General features: G+C 46.2%; 1 protein-coding gene across 1 annotated transcript in view; it reads right to left on the reverse strand.

Annotated features, from left to right (window-relative positions):
• Positions 1 to 12,961: 12,961 nt before the first annotated feature.
• Positions 12,962 to 18,783, reverse strand: part of IL13RA2 (interleukin 13 receptor, alpha 2) — a 13,269-nt gene continuing 7,447 nt past the window's right edge. Inside the window, exons 5-9 of the mRNA XM_009331678.1 lie at positions 17,154 to 17,338; positions 15,864 to 16,021; positions 14,863 to 15,004; positions 14,109 to 14,211; positions 12,962 to 13,164 (exon numbers count right to left, since the gene is read on the reverse strand). Coding sequence (XP_009329953.1) covers positions 13,122 to 13,164; positions 14,109 to 14,211; positions 14,863 to 15,004; positions 15,864 to 16,021; positions 17,154 to 17,338 — 631 coding nt within the window. The 3' untranslated portion in view covers positions 12,962 to 13,121. The remainder of the gene's footprint in view (positions 13,165 to 14,108; positions 14,212 to 14,862; positions 15,005 to 15,863; positions 16,022 to 17,153; positions 17,339 to 18,783) is intronic.

Consider the following 18,783-nt stretch of genomic DNA (forward strand, 5'->3'; position numbering starts at 1 on the left):
TCTTTGATTGACCTGGAGAAGAGCGCTCTGGCTTTGTAAGAGCTCTTGTCTTCTCGGTCCTCACATCTATTTATTCCTTGGCTTGTTTGCTTTTATTTTTCAACATCCTGGGACTTGCAGTGCTGGTGGTAAAACACTGCTTTGGGTGTAAAGCAGAAGCTGCTGTGCGTGTGGTGCTCGTCGGGGTCAGGCTGTGAGGTGCATGTTACACCTCCCTGGGGGATGCTTAGGAGAGAGGCATAAACGAGGGTCCCTGCTCATTTCTCCTGTCTCAGGAGGGGGTGGGCAGAGCTGGACAGAGTATGTGACTGGAATCGTTTGCTGGTGACATGGTTCAAAAGCAAACGATGACCAGGGACAGGAAGGAAGCAGACCTGGAGCTAGTCTACATGGAATATTAATCTGGATTAACTTTTAAATTTGATTTATTTCATTTCACTCCCAAAGTAAATTATAGTATATCATATTAACGCCACTTACATCTTAATGAAAGCATCCACATTGGGATTTAATGCAGTTTAAGTAATCTGCTTTTAATTCACACCATGTATAATTTGAATTAATTTTCCTCTGTGCTCCTGTGTAGACAAACCCTCCAAGGCATTGTGTCTTTCTGGCACTGTGCCTCTGGGGTGATGCCTCTCATGCAATTTTCCTTGTGTATAGTATTGCCTAATGCCAGATATCACCCGTAAGGTATTTACATCTTCATTAACTAATATACAAATGCTGCAGCGCCCATCTAACATGGATGCATTTAGCATCACTGACAGCCTCTGGCTATGAAAATCCTTAGAACAGAAAAGCTTACACTAGGCATGGATAAATTGCATTTTACTAACATGAACTGCTTGTACTCTAAGCTTGCTGTGTTCATCCCACCAAAATTAACTTGTAGAAGAAATGGAAAATTCTGCTAGTGCTTTAGCATAATGTTGTGCTGTTGCATTGCTGTGTACAGCAACAAGCTTGCTGAGGCCACTACCCAACCACAACATATGGGTTGCATCTGCTGCTGGGTTGCTCCCAGCTTGATGTGTTGAAGTTGATGGTCCTCTCTTCTCCCCCATCCCCTCCTGGGAAAAATCCATAGTACTTCCATGCAGGCAGGCGAGGTATCCCAGTGCAGAGCGTAGCTTACTGCTTGCAGAAGGCAGCAGAGATGCACCATGTGCCAGCCTGCTGATACCACCATGGACTTGAATGCTCAGGAATCCACTTGCCTCTCCAAGAAGTCTGGTAACCAGTAGGAAAAGGACTGGCCAGAGACACAAACTTGTGCCTTCAGTGACTGCCCTTTGCTCTGAGTTAGATTTGACTATCTCAAACAGTACAGAAAAATCAGAAAGATCACATTGCTTTTTAAGTTCTTATTTTCCCTTGGGTGAATTCATAGCACATCTTTTCCAAACATGTATATGTGTGTGTATGTATATATGTGTGTGTACATATATATACATATATATATTTAAAAGCCAACCACAGACTTTGAAAGCATTTAGCAATAAGTTGAATTACACTAGCTTCTAGCACATGTGTGAATAGGTCATGTGTGAATAGGTCATTTTTCACAGCATCCTCAAACTCGGTGTAAGTCCACACACAGGCATTGTCTTTGCATAGGAGCCTTCATGTCTTACCCTTGCCGGTTCTGTTGTATGGGCAAAAAGGGAACCTACTATATTTGGATGTAAATAATGGGAATTGAACAGAGAATTTACAGAATTTTTATAAATGTTTTTTAAAAATTCAGCACCAGAACTGTAAATATGTCGAGCATTGCGACTCAGCTGGACCCGTACTGATGTATGTCACTTGTTTAGATAAACAGACAAGGGGACTGCCTTACAGCGCCTGCGTTCTCTCCTGGCCAGCGGGTAATAACATTTTTGTGAATGGTTAAATACTGTCACTTACCCAACTTCCTTTGGGTCATTCACATCAGGGTTTTGTGATGCTGCTATTAATTTATTAAAGAAAGTTTGTTGGTTTAATCACTCTTAATTTTTTTTTCATGGTCCATCAGAAAATAAATAAATGAACGTGCCCTCTCTTTCTTTCATCTGTCCCCGATTAAAATCTTTCCTGAGTGAAAAATATGTCCTGACCAAAAACCAAAACAACAATAAAAAATGAGGATGAGGATGAGGATAACTTTCACTTCTCCTCCCACGCTTGAAGTATGACCCACAGTTGCTTAATCACAGAAATTAGTGTCAGTAGATATCCCAACACTTCCAACCCCAAAACTCATTAAACATGAAGACGGTGATAAACTATTCCCCCTCTTCTCCTTGCTCCCTCCAGGAATAACTGTTACAAATGACATTTTTTGAATTATCTCAATCTGAAGAATGGATTTAGTTCTCTGCAGCTTAACGAAAGTCAGGTTGTCCCCACAGCAGCTTTGCTTCTCCTGAGCTGTAGTCGTTAACCATGGTGGTGCCTCAATAAACCCTGCTCTGGTGCTGCCTGGTGGCAGTACCCACTGGAAGTTTTGTGTGAGTCCTCAGACCTCGGCTCAGATACAGTTTTGTCTTATGAATAGTATGTGTGTTTGTGTTTTGTTTTGAGTTTGGACTGAACAAGTGAAAATAGTTCCTTGGAAATGGTGCTGTAGGCTGAAACATGTTGGTTGCTTTGTTTCCCAAACCAGATGGGAGATGTGCAGGCAGGCTGCCTGCGAGACTGAGTGTGCATGTAGAGGCTCTGACCCAGCAAACAGACCACCCCATTTGACTTGCATCTGGGAGTCTACTTGTGGGGTCAGCCCCTGAACTAGCACCTTCCTGAGCTGTAGGGGCTTTCAGCCTTCCCCACCAGAGGCCAGAAGCAAGGCTGGCCACGTTTGCTCAGGCACAAAGCCTTGTGGCTGAGCAACCTGGCTTCCAGACCTGAGCTGACTCATCTATGTCTGTGACATGTTGCCCCACACAGCCAAGTCTGGGGTGTAGCATCCATGGAGTCAGCTGTGGTGGCTTTGGTGACCTCTGAGGGCCTCAAAGGCTGTCCTTTGAGGACAAGGGTCTGGTCCTTCAGTCCTGTGCTCACTGAAGATAAGAGCAGCTACCCAGAGGCTGTGGCATTTGGGAGGTGATACAGTTCAGAGCCAATGCTGAGGAGCCTCAAGGCATCCTATCTCAGCATGGCTCTCCTTATTTTAATGACTTGTGAGTCAGCAATACTTTTTATCTGAGTGATAATTTAAAGATGCTAATGTCAGGTGATGTGTGAGTAGTCAGTGTGAACAGTGTGGTTAGTGCCTTTTTCTCTATAGAGACACTCATGTCAACCATTAGTGCCTTTCTGCTGGACAGCCCTACAAAGAGGTTCATCACTGGCATGGAGTGCGGCCAGTGTTTTTCCATTCCAAGTCAGCAGGCTGATTACAGTCATCTGATGTGCTGGAGCCATGAGGGCCCTGGATATGGAGGCCCAAATTCCAAAGGAAAAACGTATTTTAAAGAATAAATGCAAACCACAAGCAGCTCTTCAGAAATATTGTTTAGCTTTGAGCTAATGAAGGGTGTCTGATATTCTTGCAGACAAATTATGCTGATCTGGCATTCCAAAAGCAGTGTCCGTCATGTGATAAAGATGCAGATATCTCTTGGATGGATTTCCTCCCTGGGTCACAGTATCATTAGGATAGCTACATGCCAAGCACTTGGCTTTGTCTCCATTTCAGACTGGGGCAGGAAAGGCATCAGAGGTTTTTCCTGGGAAAAAGCCTACAAAGACCACCAAGCCTTGGGCAAGTGCAGCAGAACAGAGATGGACAGATGTACACACACATCTGCACACATGAACACACACATCCCAGAGCCCCCAGAGCGCCACAGGCAATGTCATCATGCTTCAGTCTTCCCTTGAAAAAGTGGGAATAGCTGAACAGCTGGGGAGGAAACCTGTGATGAGGAGATCAAATGCGGCTGTAGGTGTCACCATGAAATGTGGGCTGTTCTAGTGATAATGTAGTGGAGGGGGTGCATGTACCAAAAAATGCTTTTATTTTTTCATTTTTAACTATGAAGTTGTTATTGACTGTTCTGCGTCTCCCTCATTTTTCTTTGAGTCTCAGGTCTTCTGCTTGTTTGCTTTTACCCATACTGAAACTTGTGCTCTGAAGCTGTCAGAAGTCAACAAAATATCTGCGTGATGTGTCATTCCCTCTCTGCTGTGCAGGTATGCAGCAATCCCATAACAACATGGAGATGGAGAGTCTTCAGGTGAGTGATTTTAGATATATGTGAGACAGACAATCAATGCAGCAAGGCACGCTTGCCAATTAAAGAACCACACCAGAAGATCTTTAACAAACAATCAAGTGCATGAGCTACACACTGAAAAATTTTGCTTGAAACTGTCCTAAATCATGGGTTCTGCTGACAGCAGGAGGGCGTGTTGGTACATGGGAAGGGAGTCTGGCAGTGCAGGATGCCTTGAGCTGCATGCTGCTCCAGGCAGCCCTCCTGCATTCTCCCTCTGGGAGGGTGCTTGTTTTATGACCCGGCGCAGCACATCCTGGCACGCTGCCCGGCGGGCTTTACTCCACTCTGTGCTGAGCAGAGCAACTGCAGAAAAGGTTGCAAAAGCCTGGCCTCCTGAGCCACAACTGCAAAGATTTGGGGAGGGCCCTAGCAAGTGGATAAGTGTCTAGCAGTGACACAAATCACAAGTTTTTATAGTGGAAAATTGAGACTGTGAAGCAATCCTTGTTACGTGTTACATCTCTCATGAATGTTTCTTTATGTTCTTCCCCAAAAAACAAAGGATCTCTTAGCATATAAATACAATTTCCCCAGCAGTTTCCTGGGACAACGGCTGCTGCTTTGTCACTCCAGTGGGCTACCAACACTTAGGTGACTTGAAAAATGAATCATGCAGCATCACACAGGGGCACGTTAAATCCACTGCTCTGAACTTCCCTGTGCTTGAAACGTAATTAGTTCAACAAATTGGATAAATTAATGTTTAATTAAAATACAGCCTAATTATCCAACATATGTTTTTAATAGGATCTAATTGTGGCATTTTGAGTTATTTAAATTGCTGATACACTAAAAACAGTCTGTAGACTGGTGCCTGTTAGACCACTGCCTGGTTGCATTTGTTAAAATTTAGAGCCATTTTACATTTGTGTGTGCTGCTGCTGTTAGTGTCTCCTCCTGCAGAAGAACAGGCAGGTGCTGGTGGTGGATGCTCATCAAAGCCACTGAAGATTTTAATCAAGGTCCTTTTCCCTGACTGAAGGCTAAAACAGCTCTTCCGTGACTTTTTGGGGAGGAAGACTGCAGTGCCCCTCCTGCAGAGCCCACACTTCCCAAAGAACATGATACTGCTCAAAGCAACAGGTAAGTGCAAATGCCCAGCAGAGATCTCAGCTGTGTTGGGGGTTCCTCCCCTGTTCATGCACCAATAAATAGTTCATGTCCCAAAATGTCTTCAGAGAAGATCCACAGGTCTCAGTGACCCACCTGTGAAGCCATGGCAATGTTTAGTCCCCTCAGCTAAGTACTCCCCCTTTGTTTTACAGTGCAGCCACAAGGGTAGCACACAGGTGGGCTAACCCTCAAATGAACATTTGGTCTACCTTGCACCTTTCCTAGTTGTTGCTGAAGAGAAAACTGCCTGCATCCTCTATCAGGCTGTCCTACAATGGCATTTAGCAAAGTAGTGGAATGTGTTACTGACTCCGTGCAACAAAACAGGTGATGCAGCAAATCATGGTGAACAAACGGTGTTTTTCCTTAGCCAGATCTTTACTCCTTGAGGGTAAATGAATGCGATTGCCTCTTGCTGTCGTTAGTTGGCACTTCTGCTTTAAAAAATAGATGGGACTGTGTGTTGGGCCTGAGCAGCAGCCCCAGTGATAGGCACAGTGAGGGGATAGGCAGGGGCATAGAGAGCCCTTTTAATAAGAAGAGAGTAGAAAGCTTGGCTTGTTCCTCCTAGCAGCCAAAGATGGGTGAAGAAAGCTCTCCATCAGGACATCAGGGAGTGCTTGTTCCGACTAAGGAAGGAGGGGAGCTATTTAGGCTAGAGGAAAACATTGGCATACAAAAAGAGCCAGAAATAAACTAGGAATTAGAAATTGGTTTCTAACAAGTGGAGTATTCCAGGTCTGGGACTGCACTTTCTGATGAGGCAGCAGTAACAGCAACTGAAAAGCTGTTGAGGGCTCAGTTCTTGCATTCACGCAGGAATTTATGCTATAGGCGTACAGCAGGAGGGCCCAACTCAGCCCTTATGTCCTCAGCCTCCCGGCTGGCAGAGCTCAGGCGCCAAGCCAGCCATCTGCACAGCAGCACCTCTGGCCTCCCTGTCGATGTGTCCCAAAGCATGGGAGGAACAAACATCTTGAAGCAAGAACACTATTTTTGTGCTACAGTCCTTCCAAGTCCTAGCAAAGCCATGAAAAATGCCACAATTTTGGAGGAAGGCAGGCAAGTCCATGCCAAGTCAGTGCATCTCCCGCAAGTAGGACAATATGAAGTCAAGGGATCGTAAAGGCTGTGTGTTCCCAGCCCTGAGCCAGCCCCAAATTATATGAAGCAATATTTCATTTGCATTCTCAGAAGCATCCAGAATCAACCAGCTTAGCTAGCCCAAGCCTGACTGCATCCAGTCACGTAAGTAAGTTTTATTTACCCACAACAGCATTTTCGTGGACATTGAGTATTATTGGAGCCAGTCTCAGTCTGCTCTGGGGAGCTGCAGCATTGAGGTAATGTCCTGTTGGGCTGCCATTAGCTGGTGTAGTTGAGAAAATGCAGCATTAAGGGCTGAGAGCCTGCTTTGTGCTTGCACTGTCTGACTTTTTTAATGCTTTTCTTTGTTGCTGTGTTTCCAACTGTGCAGCCGGGAAGTTCATGCTTTTGCTTCAGTAAAAAAAACTGTGTTGTTGGCCTTTTAAGCTCTCTGTTGTTAAAAGTGGACTCAGCTGAACCTGGCAGGCAGCAATGTTATTGTTTTCTCAGTGCGAGTGTTTCTAAATAAATTGGCAGCATGGGCACAAACTTCTGGGCAGCTACCAGCCAAGACCAACTTGAGAGTCCCAAAGGTTGGGACATATTTCCAGTTCAACAGTTAAGAGCTGGAACATCATCAGGTAAAATGCAAGGACTATCCTGTCTTGGGCTTTATGAATCAGATGGGGACCTCTTGGTGGCACAGCAGCTCTCCCAGGCTCCCTGGGTGGCCCCGGCTCTGCGGTCAGACCCTGTGAGGGTGCAAAGGACGGGAACCTGCATCTGTTGTCTCTGAATTCTTCTCCTGTGTAAATTTTCTGTAGCCATTCCATGGAGAAAGCTGTATGCACCAGAAGGTTTAACACAGTCTTTGTATATGTTTGCTATTACTGAAGTTGCACTTGTGTGTCATGGCCACGCAGGGAGGGGTGCTTGGGTAGGGACGTTGTCATGTCGGAGGGCAGCCAGGAGGCTGCAATCCTTGTGAGGATCAGGTTTTGCACAAGCAGACTGGCAGAAAAGGCTTGCTGTGGACTGCTGCAGAAGTCATCACACAGGCGGATGGACAGCAGATCCGAAGCAGGACGGAGCTGGGGATGGTTGGACACTTACAGAGGCACACATTCACATGGGGCACTTGGCATCTTCAGTTTATTTGGCATACGTTCTGGTGCAAACTTTCTTTCCAAATGTGGGCAGATAAATAGCTCTTCAGTGCTCTGAGCCTGACCCTGTGCCTGGGTGGTGAGGGACTGATGTGTTTACAGATTTTAGCCTTGAAATACGAGCTTCCTCTCCCAAGAACATCATGTTTCTGTTTGGTATGCATGTTTTCTCCACCACTATATGAATTTCAGTGAAGAATATTCTGCCACCCTTTGTTTGTTTTTAAATCATAAAGATATCTAGATAAGTGAATTCTATTAAAGGAAGACATTCCCTGATTTGTAAAAAAAACCCTGATATTTATTACTTGGGTTTTTTTTCTAAATGAAAATTACTTCCTCGTGCTTTGGTGAGGTGGGACATCCAAGCACACCAAAGGTGCGACATGCCTTTACCTATTCACAGCTTCCCAGGCAAGGAAAGAAAAAAAAGTTAGCAGATGATCACTGATGACCATGGCTCAAATCCCCCCACTGCAGCTGCAGGAACTTGGGGCAACCTTTCGCACCTTCCAGCAAAGGCAGGGCAATGCAGCCTAATTCAGTATCTCAGAGAAGGCAGAGGTGCTGCGCAGGCTCTCCTTGCTGTCAGAGACCAGTGCATGCATCGTCAGGGACTGCAGCAGGGCTGCCACCATGCCTGTCAAGCCCCCAGGCTTAAGGATGTGCCTGCACTCAGCTCTCCGTGGACTGAGACCTGCTTAAACACTGAGGTTGTTTCCAGGGCAGAGCCATCAGAAAAGGAAATGTCAAGGCCACGTTTAGGATTTTTAAATTAGTTTTCTTTTTTTTTAAATGTGTCTGGTGGCGTAACACTTGCTGAAATGGCGTTTTATTCCCTGAGCAGAGCAGTCCCGTGGTACGTCTGGAAGGGGATCCTGTACAGGAGGCAAGTAGCCCAGGATGGCAGGGAGGCGAATACTTGGTTTTGGTGCAAACCTTGTGGTAGCCCTTGTTTCTCAGCTGGTTGTTTTATCCCTCTGTGCTCCAGAAAGAGAATCTTGACACAGACAGTTTGCAGAGCCGTTTCAGCTGTTCAGACAGTTCAGCCACAATATGTTGCCTCAAATAGTTTTGTTAAGCACATGCATCAGCTGTACTTGTTTGCCTTGAAACTATGAGAACCACAGACCCTCCTGAGAAAATTCAGCTTCTACATAGACATAAAGAGCTTGACAGTGCTCTCAAATATACCCTGCCGCATAAGGCAGTGAGCTGCAAACCTGCCATGGCCCATGAAGCTCTTTAGATTTTAGATGATATCATTAGTTACCGCACTCCCAAAGCCTCCACATCTGGAAGCTGAAACCAGAAGGGCTGTGTCACTTTACATCCTTTCAAGATCTAGGTACTCTGTAGAGCTGCAGTGGCTCAGGAATGGGTGCTGAGACCTGTGGAGGCTCTGGGATGGGTGCTGAGACCCATGGTGTCTCGGGGATGCAGGACCTGATGCCAGAGTGAGGCAGGGACATACAGCAGGGCGCAGTCCCCTCTCGGCCGAGCCTCCAGTTTGAGCCGATGGGGTATTTCTGTGGGTGCTCAGTGGCACGAGCGTGGGAGGGAGGGCAGGGGCAGTGGCTGGGTTTGGCTGGGCCATGCCCTGGGAGACACAGCTTCGGTCAGTGCAGCAACGCTGGGCTGTGGTCACGTTGCCGTGAGGCAGTCAGCCCAGCACTGAATGACGGAGTGAAAGTGTGACACTTCTCTGCTTAGCAGTACAAAAAGAAAAAACTCTCATCTATCTTACAATGCCTCTGTTTAATTTTCATGCACTAAATACTGAATCCTGGTGGAAGCGATGCTGCACCTGCTTTCCTCCTCCTCTGCGTCCAAGCACAGATGCTGACACCCAGTGGCCATGGAGTTTCTAGCGCCTGTACGAGATGGAAAACTTCAGCAGAGCTGCCTCAGCCGGTGAGATACAACTTCTACCTTTTCATTTCCTCAGGTGCAAGAGGAGTAAAGGGCTCCTGAGACATACCAGCCTTGATTTATGTCTTTCAGCGATTGGCAGGTTACAGTGATTGAAACACGTCAAAATCTTGTATTTAGAGGCCAGTCAGAAAAATGAAAAAATATGAGGATGGATAATGAGGAAACAGAAGGTAAACTGGTTTTCAAATTATTCTCTTGTTGGCAGCTTAAAAATAGACCTCAGTGGGAGAAGGAGGGTGATTTTGTGAGTTCAGAGACCTTGGCATTCACCTTCCCTGTTTTGCTATTTCCCAAAAGCAGTTAGAATATGACAGACGCAAATTGATTTTGCATTTCCCTGCAGCATGCACACGATCGTGCTTTCATATGTTTGACAAGTATTGACATTCTCTAGGGAAAAAAAACTCTGTACGAAAGGTTGCTTTTTATTCTTCAATAAATAGCTCTAAGACTTTATCAGTCAAAGACAGAAAAAAGACCCTAAACTCAAGGGTATGCAAAGGAGTTCTCTTTGTGTGTTTGGCAGAGACATGCCTTACCAGACATGTGGGGCTAAGATGGTAAAAACACCAGGGAATCCAGACATGAGCTGGGAACAATAAGAGCAGAGTATGCCAAAGGAGGGATTTTGAAAGCACTTTACTGAAAATATTAATTATGGACTACAGCAAATGAATTAAACCACTGTAATGCAAATACTGTGTGAAAGAAATACGTAATTAGTGTAATTCTAGAAACATAGGGAAAAAAGCATACCACTGAAATTCTAGCAAGGTTCAGAATGTTAGGAAGGACTAGCAGCTGGCCACCTATTGGGATTAAATTTTGTACATGCTGCAGATGTGATGCTGTGACAAAGCAGGTGGAGCGTGTCTTGCTGCTGCTGCAGCGAGGACCCTCTGCAGGGGTGAGTTTGGTGAGCCGGGAGCCCCACGCCAGGGCCAAGCCCAGCTTTCCTTACCTTAAACACTCCTGTAAAACTGCAGCATACAGATACCGTAAGTAGATGCACTTAATTTATCACTCTGTTACTAGGCAGGTTTCTAGGCAGGCTTCAGCCTAACTTTTATATTTTGTGGTTAGTGAAATAGCTCTGATCTTTTTTGGGGTGAGTTCTAGCTGCGGAGGTACAACATTCATTCCTTCGCCACCTCTTACCTGCACCCATTCTCTTTAATTCTTCTTCCCTCTTTTTGGACAAAATTAGACTAGAAACTTTAACCCAGCTTAAACACGTCCAGCAGGGGTTGCCACACCATTTGGCCTACTCCAAATGCCTGTGCACGGTGATCCCGCCTGGTGAAGTGGGTGAGATCGCATCAGATATACCCAGGGCAGCAGGGTGGGCTCTAGCTGCCTGCCTTGCTTTTCCCCTGGGGGAGGTTCACAATGCACTCATGTTTTTAGCAAACGTTTAAACTGTTTAAGAGGCTGGCAGAACATCAAAGGCCTACCAGGAGTTATTTCCAGTAATGGCAAATCTCAATGAGACTCTTTCCAATAGTTTTCTCTAGCACTTTTTCTGGTTTTAACCTTTATTATTAGTGCAGTAACTGTTGCCCTGGTGGCAGTTCTGAAAACCCATAACCCAAATGCTACCCAGTTCTGGATGTGCCAAAGTCCTCTAGTTCATGAAAGTACCCGAAAACCCTAGAACGCACTTGACGGAGCATCTCTGCTCATCCTGGTCTTGCAGAGCAGGAGATCCAGGCTTGGTCCTCCCAGAGACTGCCCTGCCCTGATGGCCCATCGCTCTGCAGGGAGGGGCACGCAGATCAGCCTCCAGAGCGAGTCAGAGCAAAATATTTGTGCTGTGCCGGCCAGGGGCAGCCACGGTGTAGGGCTGTGTGCCTTGTCGCTGCAAAAATCCTGCTGGAGACCAGAGAGGGAAGGAAGAGGACTCTGCAGCTGGTGGGAGGGTACCAAACAAAGAGCTGCTCTCTCCCATTGCACAGAGGAGGAAATGCTGTCCTGAGCCTCCTGCATCTGGCAGTTGTATGAACCGTGCATTCCCTTGCATTGCTCTGATGAACATGTTTTGGAGATGTCTGCAGGCCAGGTCTCCCTGAGCTGGGGCTGGGGGCTGCTTCTGGGACAAGCCAGCATTATTCCTGCTTCTTTCTCTCTCTCGTGGTTCCTTTCACCTTCTCTGTTATATCAGTCAGTGCCTTGCAAGTCCAGCTACCTTCTCCAATTCTAATGTGCTGCATTCATCAAGGTAAAACACAGTATTTCAATGCCCATTACGTGCTCACGGGTATTTTTAAATGTAAAGCCATCCCATGCTGGCTGGCCAGAAGCCCCAGGAGACAGTAGAGGGAGAGGTTGTGTCTCATCAAAATTAACAGCCAGGAAACTTCATTTCTGCTCCAGTCTGTGCATAGACCATTTTTTTCTGGTGCTTTCCTCCTTTGGTTGCTCCCCAAATAACATTGGGTTGTTGCCCATTTAGCATTGGAAGCAGCTGATAATGACTGAATAATTTTGCAGTTGGATTGTAAGACAGCACTTGCTGTGTTGTTTTGTGCCTGATTGGATTAGCATGGCTCTTTACATAGCTGATTGACGCAAACTTGATTTTCTCTCTGAGCTTCCACTGTTCACTAGAAATTCCCATTTTGAATAAATGCTCCTGCAAGACAATATGTTTTCTGGGTTGTTCAGATGAAATGAAAGCACACTAAACCTCTGGGTTTGAGCTGGTTAGTCCTTTGACCAAAAAAAGCCCCAGAATGGGCTTGGAGGACAGTGTCTCATCTAGTGCTGATTTTTTTTTTTTTTTAAATCATCATCATAGGTAATGGTTCCTTAAAAATCAGTCAGCAATTTCATCAGCTGAATACATGGTGTTGAGAGACATCTTGGGTGCTTCATTGAATTCTGGTACCAGCACCCGCTTCCTAGAGAAGTTCCCACACTGCCTTTGCCAGAGTAACCTTCACTTCTCCTCTGAAGCATCCATCCTTTGCAGTGGCTGTAATCATGCCTTTTTACAGCAAAAGTTTCTCTCAATGCCTCCCCACTTCAGCTTTGCAACAGATAAGGCATATCAGTTAATGAAATAAATAGCTCAAGTAGCTCACGTTCAGCATTTATATGCTTCTCAGCAGGCTGAGTATTTGGGGACTAGGAAGACATGGTGAGAGCGAGATGCGGTACAGCGGCTAGATGCAGGCGTTTGTACCTAGCATTGTGTGTGAGGTGCTGCCCTTCAGTGTGTGTCCTGTTGACAGATTTCTAGAGTCCTTAAAAAAAAGAAAAACAAACTCACATAGCGACGTGTTATCTTTATTCATGGCAGTTTCCACCGCCTCCTTTTTCTCCCTTGTCCTGTTATCAGAAACAGCTTGCTCCAGAGTCAGTTTAAAACTCCACCGATGTTTTCCTGGGCCCATTGAGGTCTTGAATTGCAACAACCAACCTTGCAAATGGCAGCAGGTAGGGAAGACCCACGTGGGCTATAGAAAGCTCAGGGCTTCTCATCTGTCCTTGGGATGATGTTCTAAGAGCAATCCATCAAACACAAGTGGTACAGCAGTTGCAAGCAGAGTTAACATCCCACTGATGCATGCAATGGCTTTCCTGCTGGGGATCTGAAATGGGCACAGACTGTTATTTCCAGCACCAAGAGACAGCTGGGGATGCGCTACAGCATCCCTGTCACACATCGCTGCATCCCGGTGGCAATGAGGGAAGCATTTGCTTTCCAGTTTTCTTGTTAGCATCTACACTTTGTTCGAATTTCATGAACCAGAATATTTGAAAGGCAGATACAAAACAAAGATGAAGGAGTGTGTGTCTCACACTCCATGCATTCAACTACCAAATAGGTGTTAGTTCATCACTGAGGACAACATGAAGGTATTTCTATAGCCAGTTCTCCCTCATCAGTGATGCCTTAAAAGGCATATTAGAAAAGCTACCCACTTGCACTATACGGCTATAACAAAAAGATAATAGTTATCAGTACCAGGGGATCAGTTCTCTCTAAGTGATCCTTCAGATCTTCAGACCTTCAGACCTGAAGAAACTGTCATCAGTACCAATAATTTGGATATGGGCAAATTCATCCACTGTGTCTGCTTTCCCCACATGCCATCATTGACATGGATGCAAACAACTGGGACGGGACTGCCAAGAGAATGAGGCCTTAGCCCATAAAAATGGCACTTCTTTAACACAACCAGTACAAATCTCTGCTGCCTGAGTGGTTTGGGGCAAGATAATGGCATTATTTATGCTGCTGTGCATGCAGGTAACTTTGCTGCATTTAACAGACAGCCCAGAGCAGTCTGGGCTCATGTGAACAGGATTTGGGTCTCTGCTGTGAGTTTATGGGTTGTTGTGAGGCATTTCATATCAGAAACAGCCACACTTACAAGGTTGTTTCCTGGAAATAAACTGTTGTTTGGTGTCCAATCTTAGAGCATCTATTAATGTTTGGCTCTTACTATTTAATATGTTGTTTCATTTATAACTGTAGTCAGAGACACACACATAAAATCACATTGCATGGACAGGCTGCCTTGGCGCTTACCTTTTCTTGCACTGGCCAATCAACATAAATATTATGAGACTACTTGACAAACTCAGAATGACTGGAATGAGGATAAATAGCTGCTTGTCCTCTTTTCTGGACACTGCAAGGATAAATGACAGCAAATAAGAAAACGCTAGCTTCCAGAATGGGTCATATTACCTCTTACAAAGCTTGGGCTCAGATGCAAACTCAGTGTGTCCAGGTTTGTTACCTTACATATATTTATTTATTTATTACAGATATATGCCAGGTATATGTTACTGATAGGGTAACATACTCCTTCAGGGTAACATATACCTGCATATATATGTAGCCACCGCTATGTGCCTCTTCCCTGCCTTCAGCATCTTGCAGCAGAGCCAGTGCACACGGGGACAGTCCTATAGAGTCTATGAGGTGCAAAGGAGCTGATCCGTGGTGCGGGGCAGCCAGGAGGATGCCCTGTGGAGAGACTCCAAATACCACATGCTCTCTCTTGCAAAGCAGTCACTCCTCCATCACAGCTGACCCTGTGCAGCAGGGAAGGGTGCTGGTGCAGAAGCGTTAATATTTCGGGGCTTGCCTGTTAAGTGCACTGGAGATGCCAAGTTGTAAGAATGGCTGTGCTGGAGTAGGTTGAGGGTGTAACTAAACCAGGATCCCACCTCCATTGCTGGACACCAGCAGATGCCCGTGAGAGCCATCAGCGCTTGGTCCCAAACAGGCTTTATAAAGGATGTAAAAGAAACGCTGGTTACTTTGGAGTCCATACCAGAGAAACACTCTTGCGTCCATTCACTCCAAAAGCCCTCGTCAGCACAGAAAATATTTGTTCTCCCCCTGACACGAACACATGGAATGCTTTGATTTGCTCTGGAAATTGTTAAAGCAGTCTCCATTTGGGTTGACACAGACTGAGAAACAAAACAGAGAAAACAAAAGTCAAGGAATTATGTGCCACCATCAGTGCTCTCTGGCAAGGACTGATGTTTCTGAACATACTCTCCAGGCTCTGCAAACCCTTGGATTATGTTTTGTCAGTTTTAAATGATTTCATAATAGTTTTGGACTGGCTAATGCCAATAAGATGATTATGGGTATGAATCTACTGAAAATACAAACACTCTGGGGGGGTGCCATCATGTATGTTGCCATTTATGCCTGTCAATTTATGGAATCTTTCATTAAATTAGCTAAGGAGACTCAGTTATAGAATATGGCAATTAAAGAAAAAATGTCCTTCAGATGTCCCCTATGATTAACTAGTTCTTGCCATTTTTGCTATCAAAACTGCACCTGGATAATGCACAAGGAAAAAGCACCATGCATAAAAGACGTGTTGTGTCCCAGGCCACTTCTTTGGAGAGATTAGAATTACAGTTTCATTGGACTAAGTTGTGCCACCATATTCAGGATAACAAACCACAACAACCTTTAAATTTCCATGATGACAGCTTTCTGAGACCATAGGCAGGAAGCCAGAGAAAGCGATCGCTCCGAGACTCGTGCTGGGATCTGTTACTGCTAAAGCAAATGCTGTGGCTGGAGGTCAGGGTGTTAAGTAGGAACATGTGCAATGGAGCAGCTGGTCAGCATTTTCTACCAGCAGCACCAGCTAACATCCCTGCACAGCCCATGCACAGGGTACCTAACATGCCATCTGCAACTCAGTGCGAACCCCAATTTTCCGGTGCGCCTCCCTGCTGCCAGCCATCAGGCAGTGCTCCCCCCCGCCTCTTCCCCTCCCTGCGGCATGGTGTGTGTTGTCCCTACCGCCCAGGCAGCCTTGGCCTCCCCCTGATCTTCTGCCAGCTGAACCTCGTACTCCAGGCACTGGGGTGGCGTTTCACCATCCGGCGGGCTCCACACCACATGGAGCTCCTCAGATGCAGACATGGAAACCACCAGCTGCTTTGGGGGCGAGGGCTTTGCTGGGGGGGGAACAAAAAGAGAGAAGGTCAAAAGGTGCAATTGAACAGCTCCTGGTGGGAAAGGCTTCAGTTAATCACCACCAACCTCTGCCCCTTTTCCCCACTGATGGGATTTCTGAGCTCCCATTGCTATCAGCCACGATGCTGCAGGAGCAGGATGTCACTGAGGCTGGAGGGTGGGTTGTTTATTTTAACTTGACACATGGGCTGGGTTAGGTCCTTGCTCTGGGCTGCAGTGCAGGGGTTTTGAAACACTGGGGTGTGAGCATTGTGCTCGGCACGTTCCCCTTGCAGTGCGGTCAGCCAGCCCTCTCTGTGCTGTGAGGGCAGCCTTGGCCCCTGCAGTGAAACACCACAACAGTGTTGGCCTGACACTCTCTGCATCCCAGGAGAGGCTCTGGTTTATGTCAGATGCCCAAAGCCACACATGAAGCGCATGGCAGCACTAATTTAATCCAGAAATTCTGCTTATTAGTCCAGTGGCTTAACTGGAGGACTAGCTATTTTTCCCCCTGACATTTGCATGTGGGTAAATGCATCAGCATGGTAAGTGCCCATAATAAAGAGCTAGTACATGTATCGGGTTATACATCATGCTGTGCTTTGCTTCCTTTCCCAGTCTCTGATGGGTTTGAAATCCACCTTTGTTCTGGCAGACCTCATCACACCTTGCACTCAATTCTCCGCAGCCCTTAGCTTGATTCGAACAGCAAAGATCTCTCCTGTGCTTGCAGGAGTGGAGCAGCGGTTTCAATTCCAGCAGGAGTAAATGAAGCCACCTCTGTGGTCGTCCTGCTAGAGCCAAAAAACCCATAGCTGCTCTGCCATCTGCCCAGCAGACCATTTATGTCCCGAGTTGTCCAGCTGCCAAGCGCAGCACTTGGAGGCACCCACTGACCCTCCAGGGTGGGCACTGAGTGGTATTGCTCGCCTGCAAACACTGCTGAAAACTAAAGTCCTGTGTGGCACACGCCACAGCCCCTTCTCCAGGGGGAAATCCACCCAGACACATTACAGCCACCCATCTACAAGCATGCACATTTCTTTGAGCCCCTTTGTGCAAGATGTGAGCCTTGGGTCCATGGTGGCCATGTGGGTCCCCAGAGCCCTGCTGCTTTCCTGCCAGTGTTACCTAGGTTGTGAAGGCGAAGGGTGATGTACAACGGCCGTAGCAGAGTGGCTGGCGCCGAACCATTGACACAAATGCTCAGATCCTTATATTCTGCCTGGCTCAGATTTTGCAACATGCAACCGATGTTTATACCGTGATCCTGAATATAGTCATCACACTGCACTGCGTGGTCCAGCCCCTCATACCTAGTGGTGTATTAGGAAAACAGAAAGAAAAAAATAACCAAAGCAATGGCAGTTACTACTTGGGTAAGGCCTTTTTTTTTAAGATTGGACCTAAGCCTCGAGTATCACCTATATCCTACCCACCCTTTGCCTTTCGCAAGTGATCCAAAGCACACTGTTATGCATTGGTCACCTGGACTCCTGCTATGGGAAAAGTGTGGGGAGGAGATAAAAACAGCTTAACATGCACAGATGGCTTCCCAGGTTGGTTTATAGGCTGTGTCAGCCTCTCCTCAAGCCCATTCCTCACAAGGAGCACAAAGAGGCCTCACGAGGTCTCACTGCGTGAGTGGAGCCGGGGCAGGATCTGGCCCCTACTCGTGGAGACACCCATCCTCTCATGGGGCACTTACGACACCATCAGCCACCAGCTCTGGAGTTGCAGAAATGTTCCCTCCCAAGCCAAAATGCGGCGGTTTGTGGCAGGTGCCATGTGCCATGAATGTAATGAGTGTTAACTAACTGCTATGGCTGACCGTGGGTAGGTCCTGTGCATCTACATGGGCACATAATGGAAACCCAGCGGTGGGAGGGAGGAAGGGGTTTGCTGGTTATTAGCTAACGTGCAACCACAACCCTGTGCTCTCAAACTGCCTCCTGTCTTTGGGGGCCACTCCCCAAAGCTTAGCTGCTGGCCCCATCCTGGAAATACTAAGTGGTGTTTCATATCACCTTTTAAGACTCCTGCTGGGTTAATGCCCTTGAAGCAGGGCTGAATCTGGCCTCTGTACTCTACACCTTATGAAAGTCTCCCTGCACAGCACATTATGTTTGGGGGAAAATCTTCATGTGGTAGTGTTATAAAAATTAACTCACAGGTATCAAAGGATGCCATGGCTATGTTTCCACCCACTCTCATTATACAATAGGACCCAGATCCAAATGCCTGGTTTTGTTACAGGCAGTTAAATAAGGGTGGGTTTGCTGGTTTTTTTTGTGGTTTGGGTTTTTTTAGGAACGAATCATGAATTTCCATGGTTTCCTTCAAGCAGACCTTTGTAGTTAGCAAAATGGTTTTAAATCAGTGCTTTGAATACTATTTCCAAGAGCTACATAGAAACTGTTTTTAAAAAGCAGCTATGATTTTCTACATGTAGCCCAAAGGCATGAAACCCAATGATTTCCTAACTAGTCATCCTTACCATAGTATCATAGGAACGGAAGCACAAGTACAGCATTTACTTTGTCCAAAACCACTAAGTCTAGCTTTGTTTTTCTTGCAGAACAGAATCATTAGGCAGCAGTATAAAAGAAACAACTGAGAAACATGCATTATGACTGCCTTTTGGCAGCATGTTTGCTTGTATGAGATGTGCTAAGGCTGTGAAAATATATTTGAAGAGTAAAACTGTTAGCTGCCAGGAAGCCCTGCTCTTTGTATAGGGTTCACTGAGCTTGGTAACCTC

The sequence above is a fragment of the Pygoscelis adeliae genome, unplaced genomic scaffold (assembly GCF_000699105.1).
Source record: "Pygoscelis adeliae isolate BGI_AS28 unplaced genomic scaffold, ASM69910v1 Scaffold79, whole genome shotgun sequence".
In the NCBI taxonomy this organism is placed as follows: domain Eukaryota; kingdom Metazoa; phylum Chordata; class Aves; order Sphenisciformes; family Spheniscidae; genus Pygoscelis; species Pygoscelis adeliae.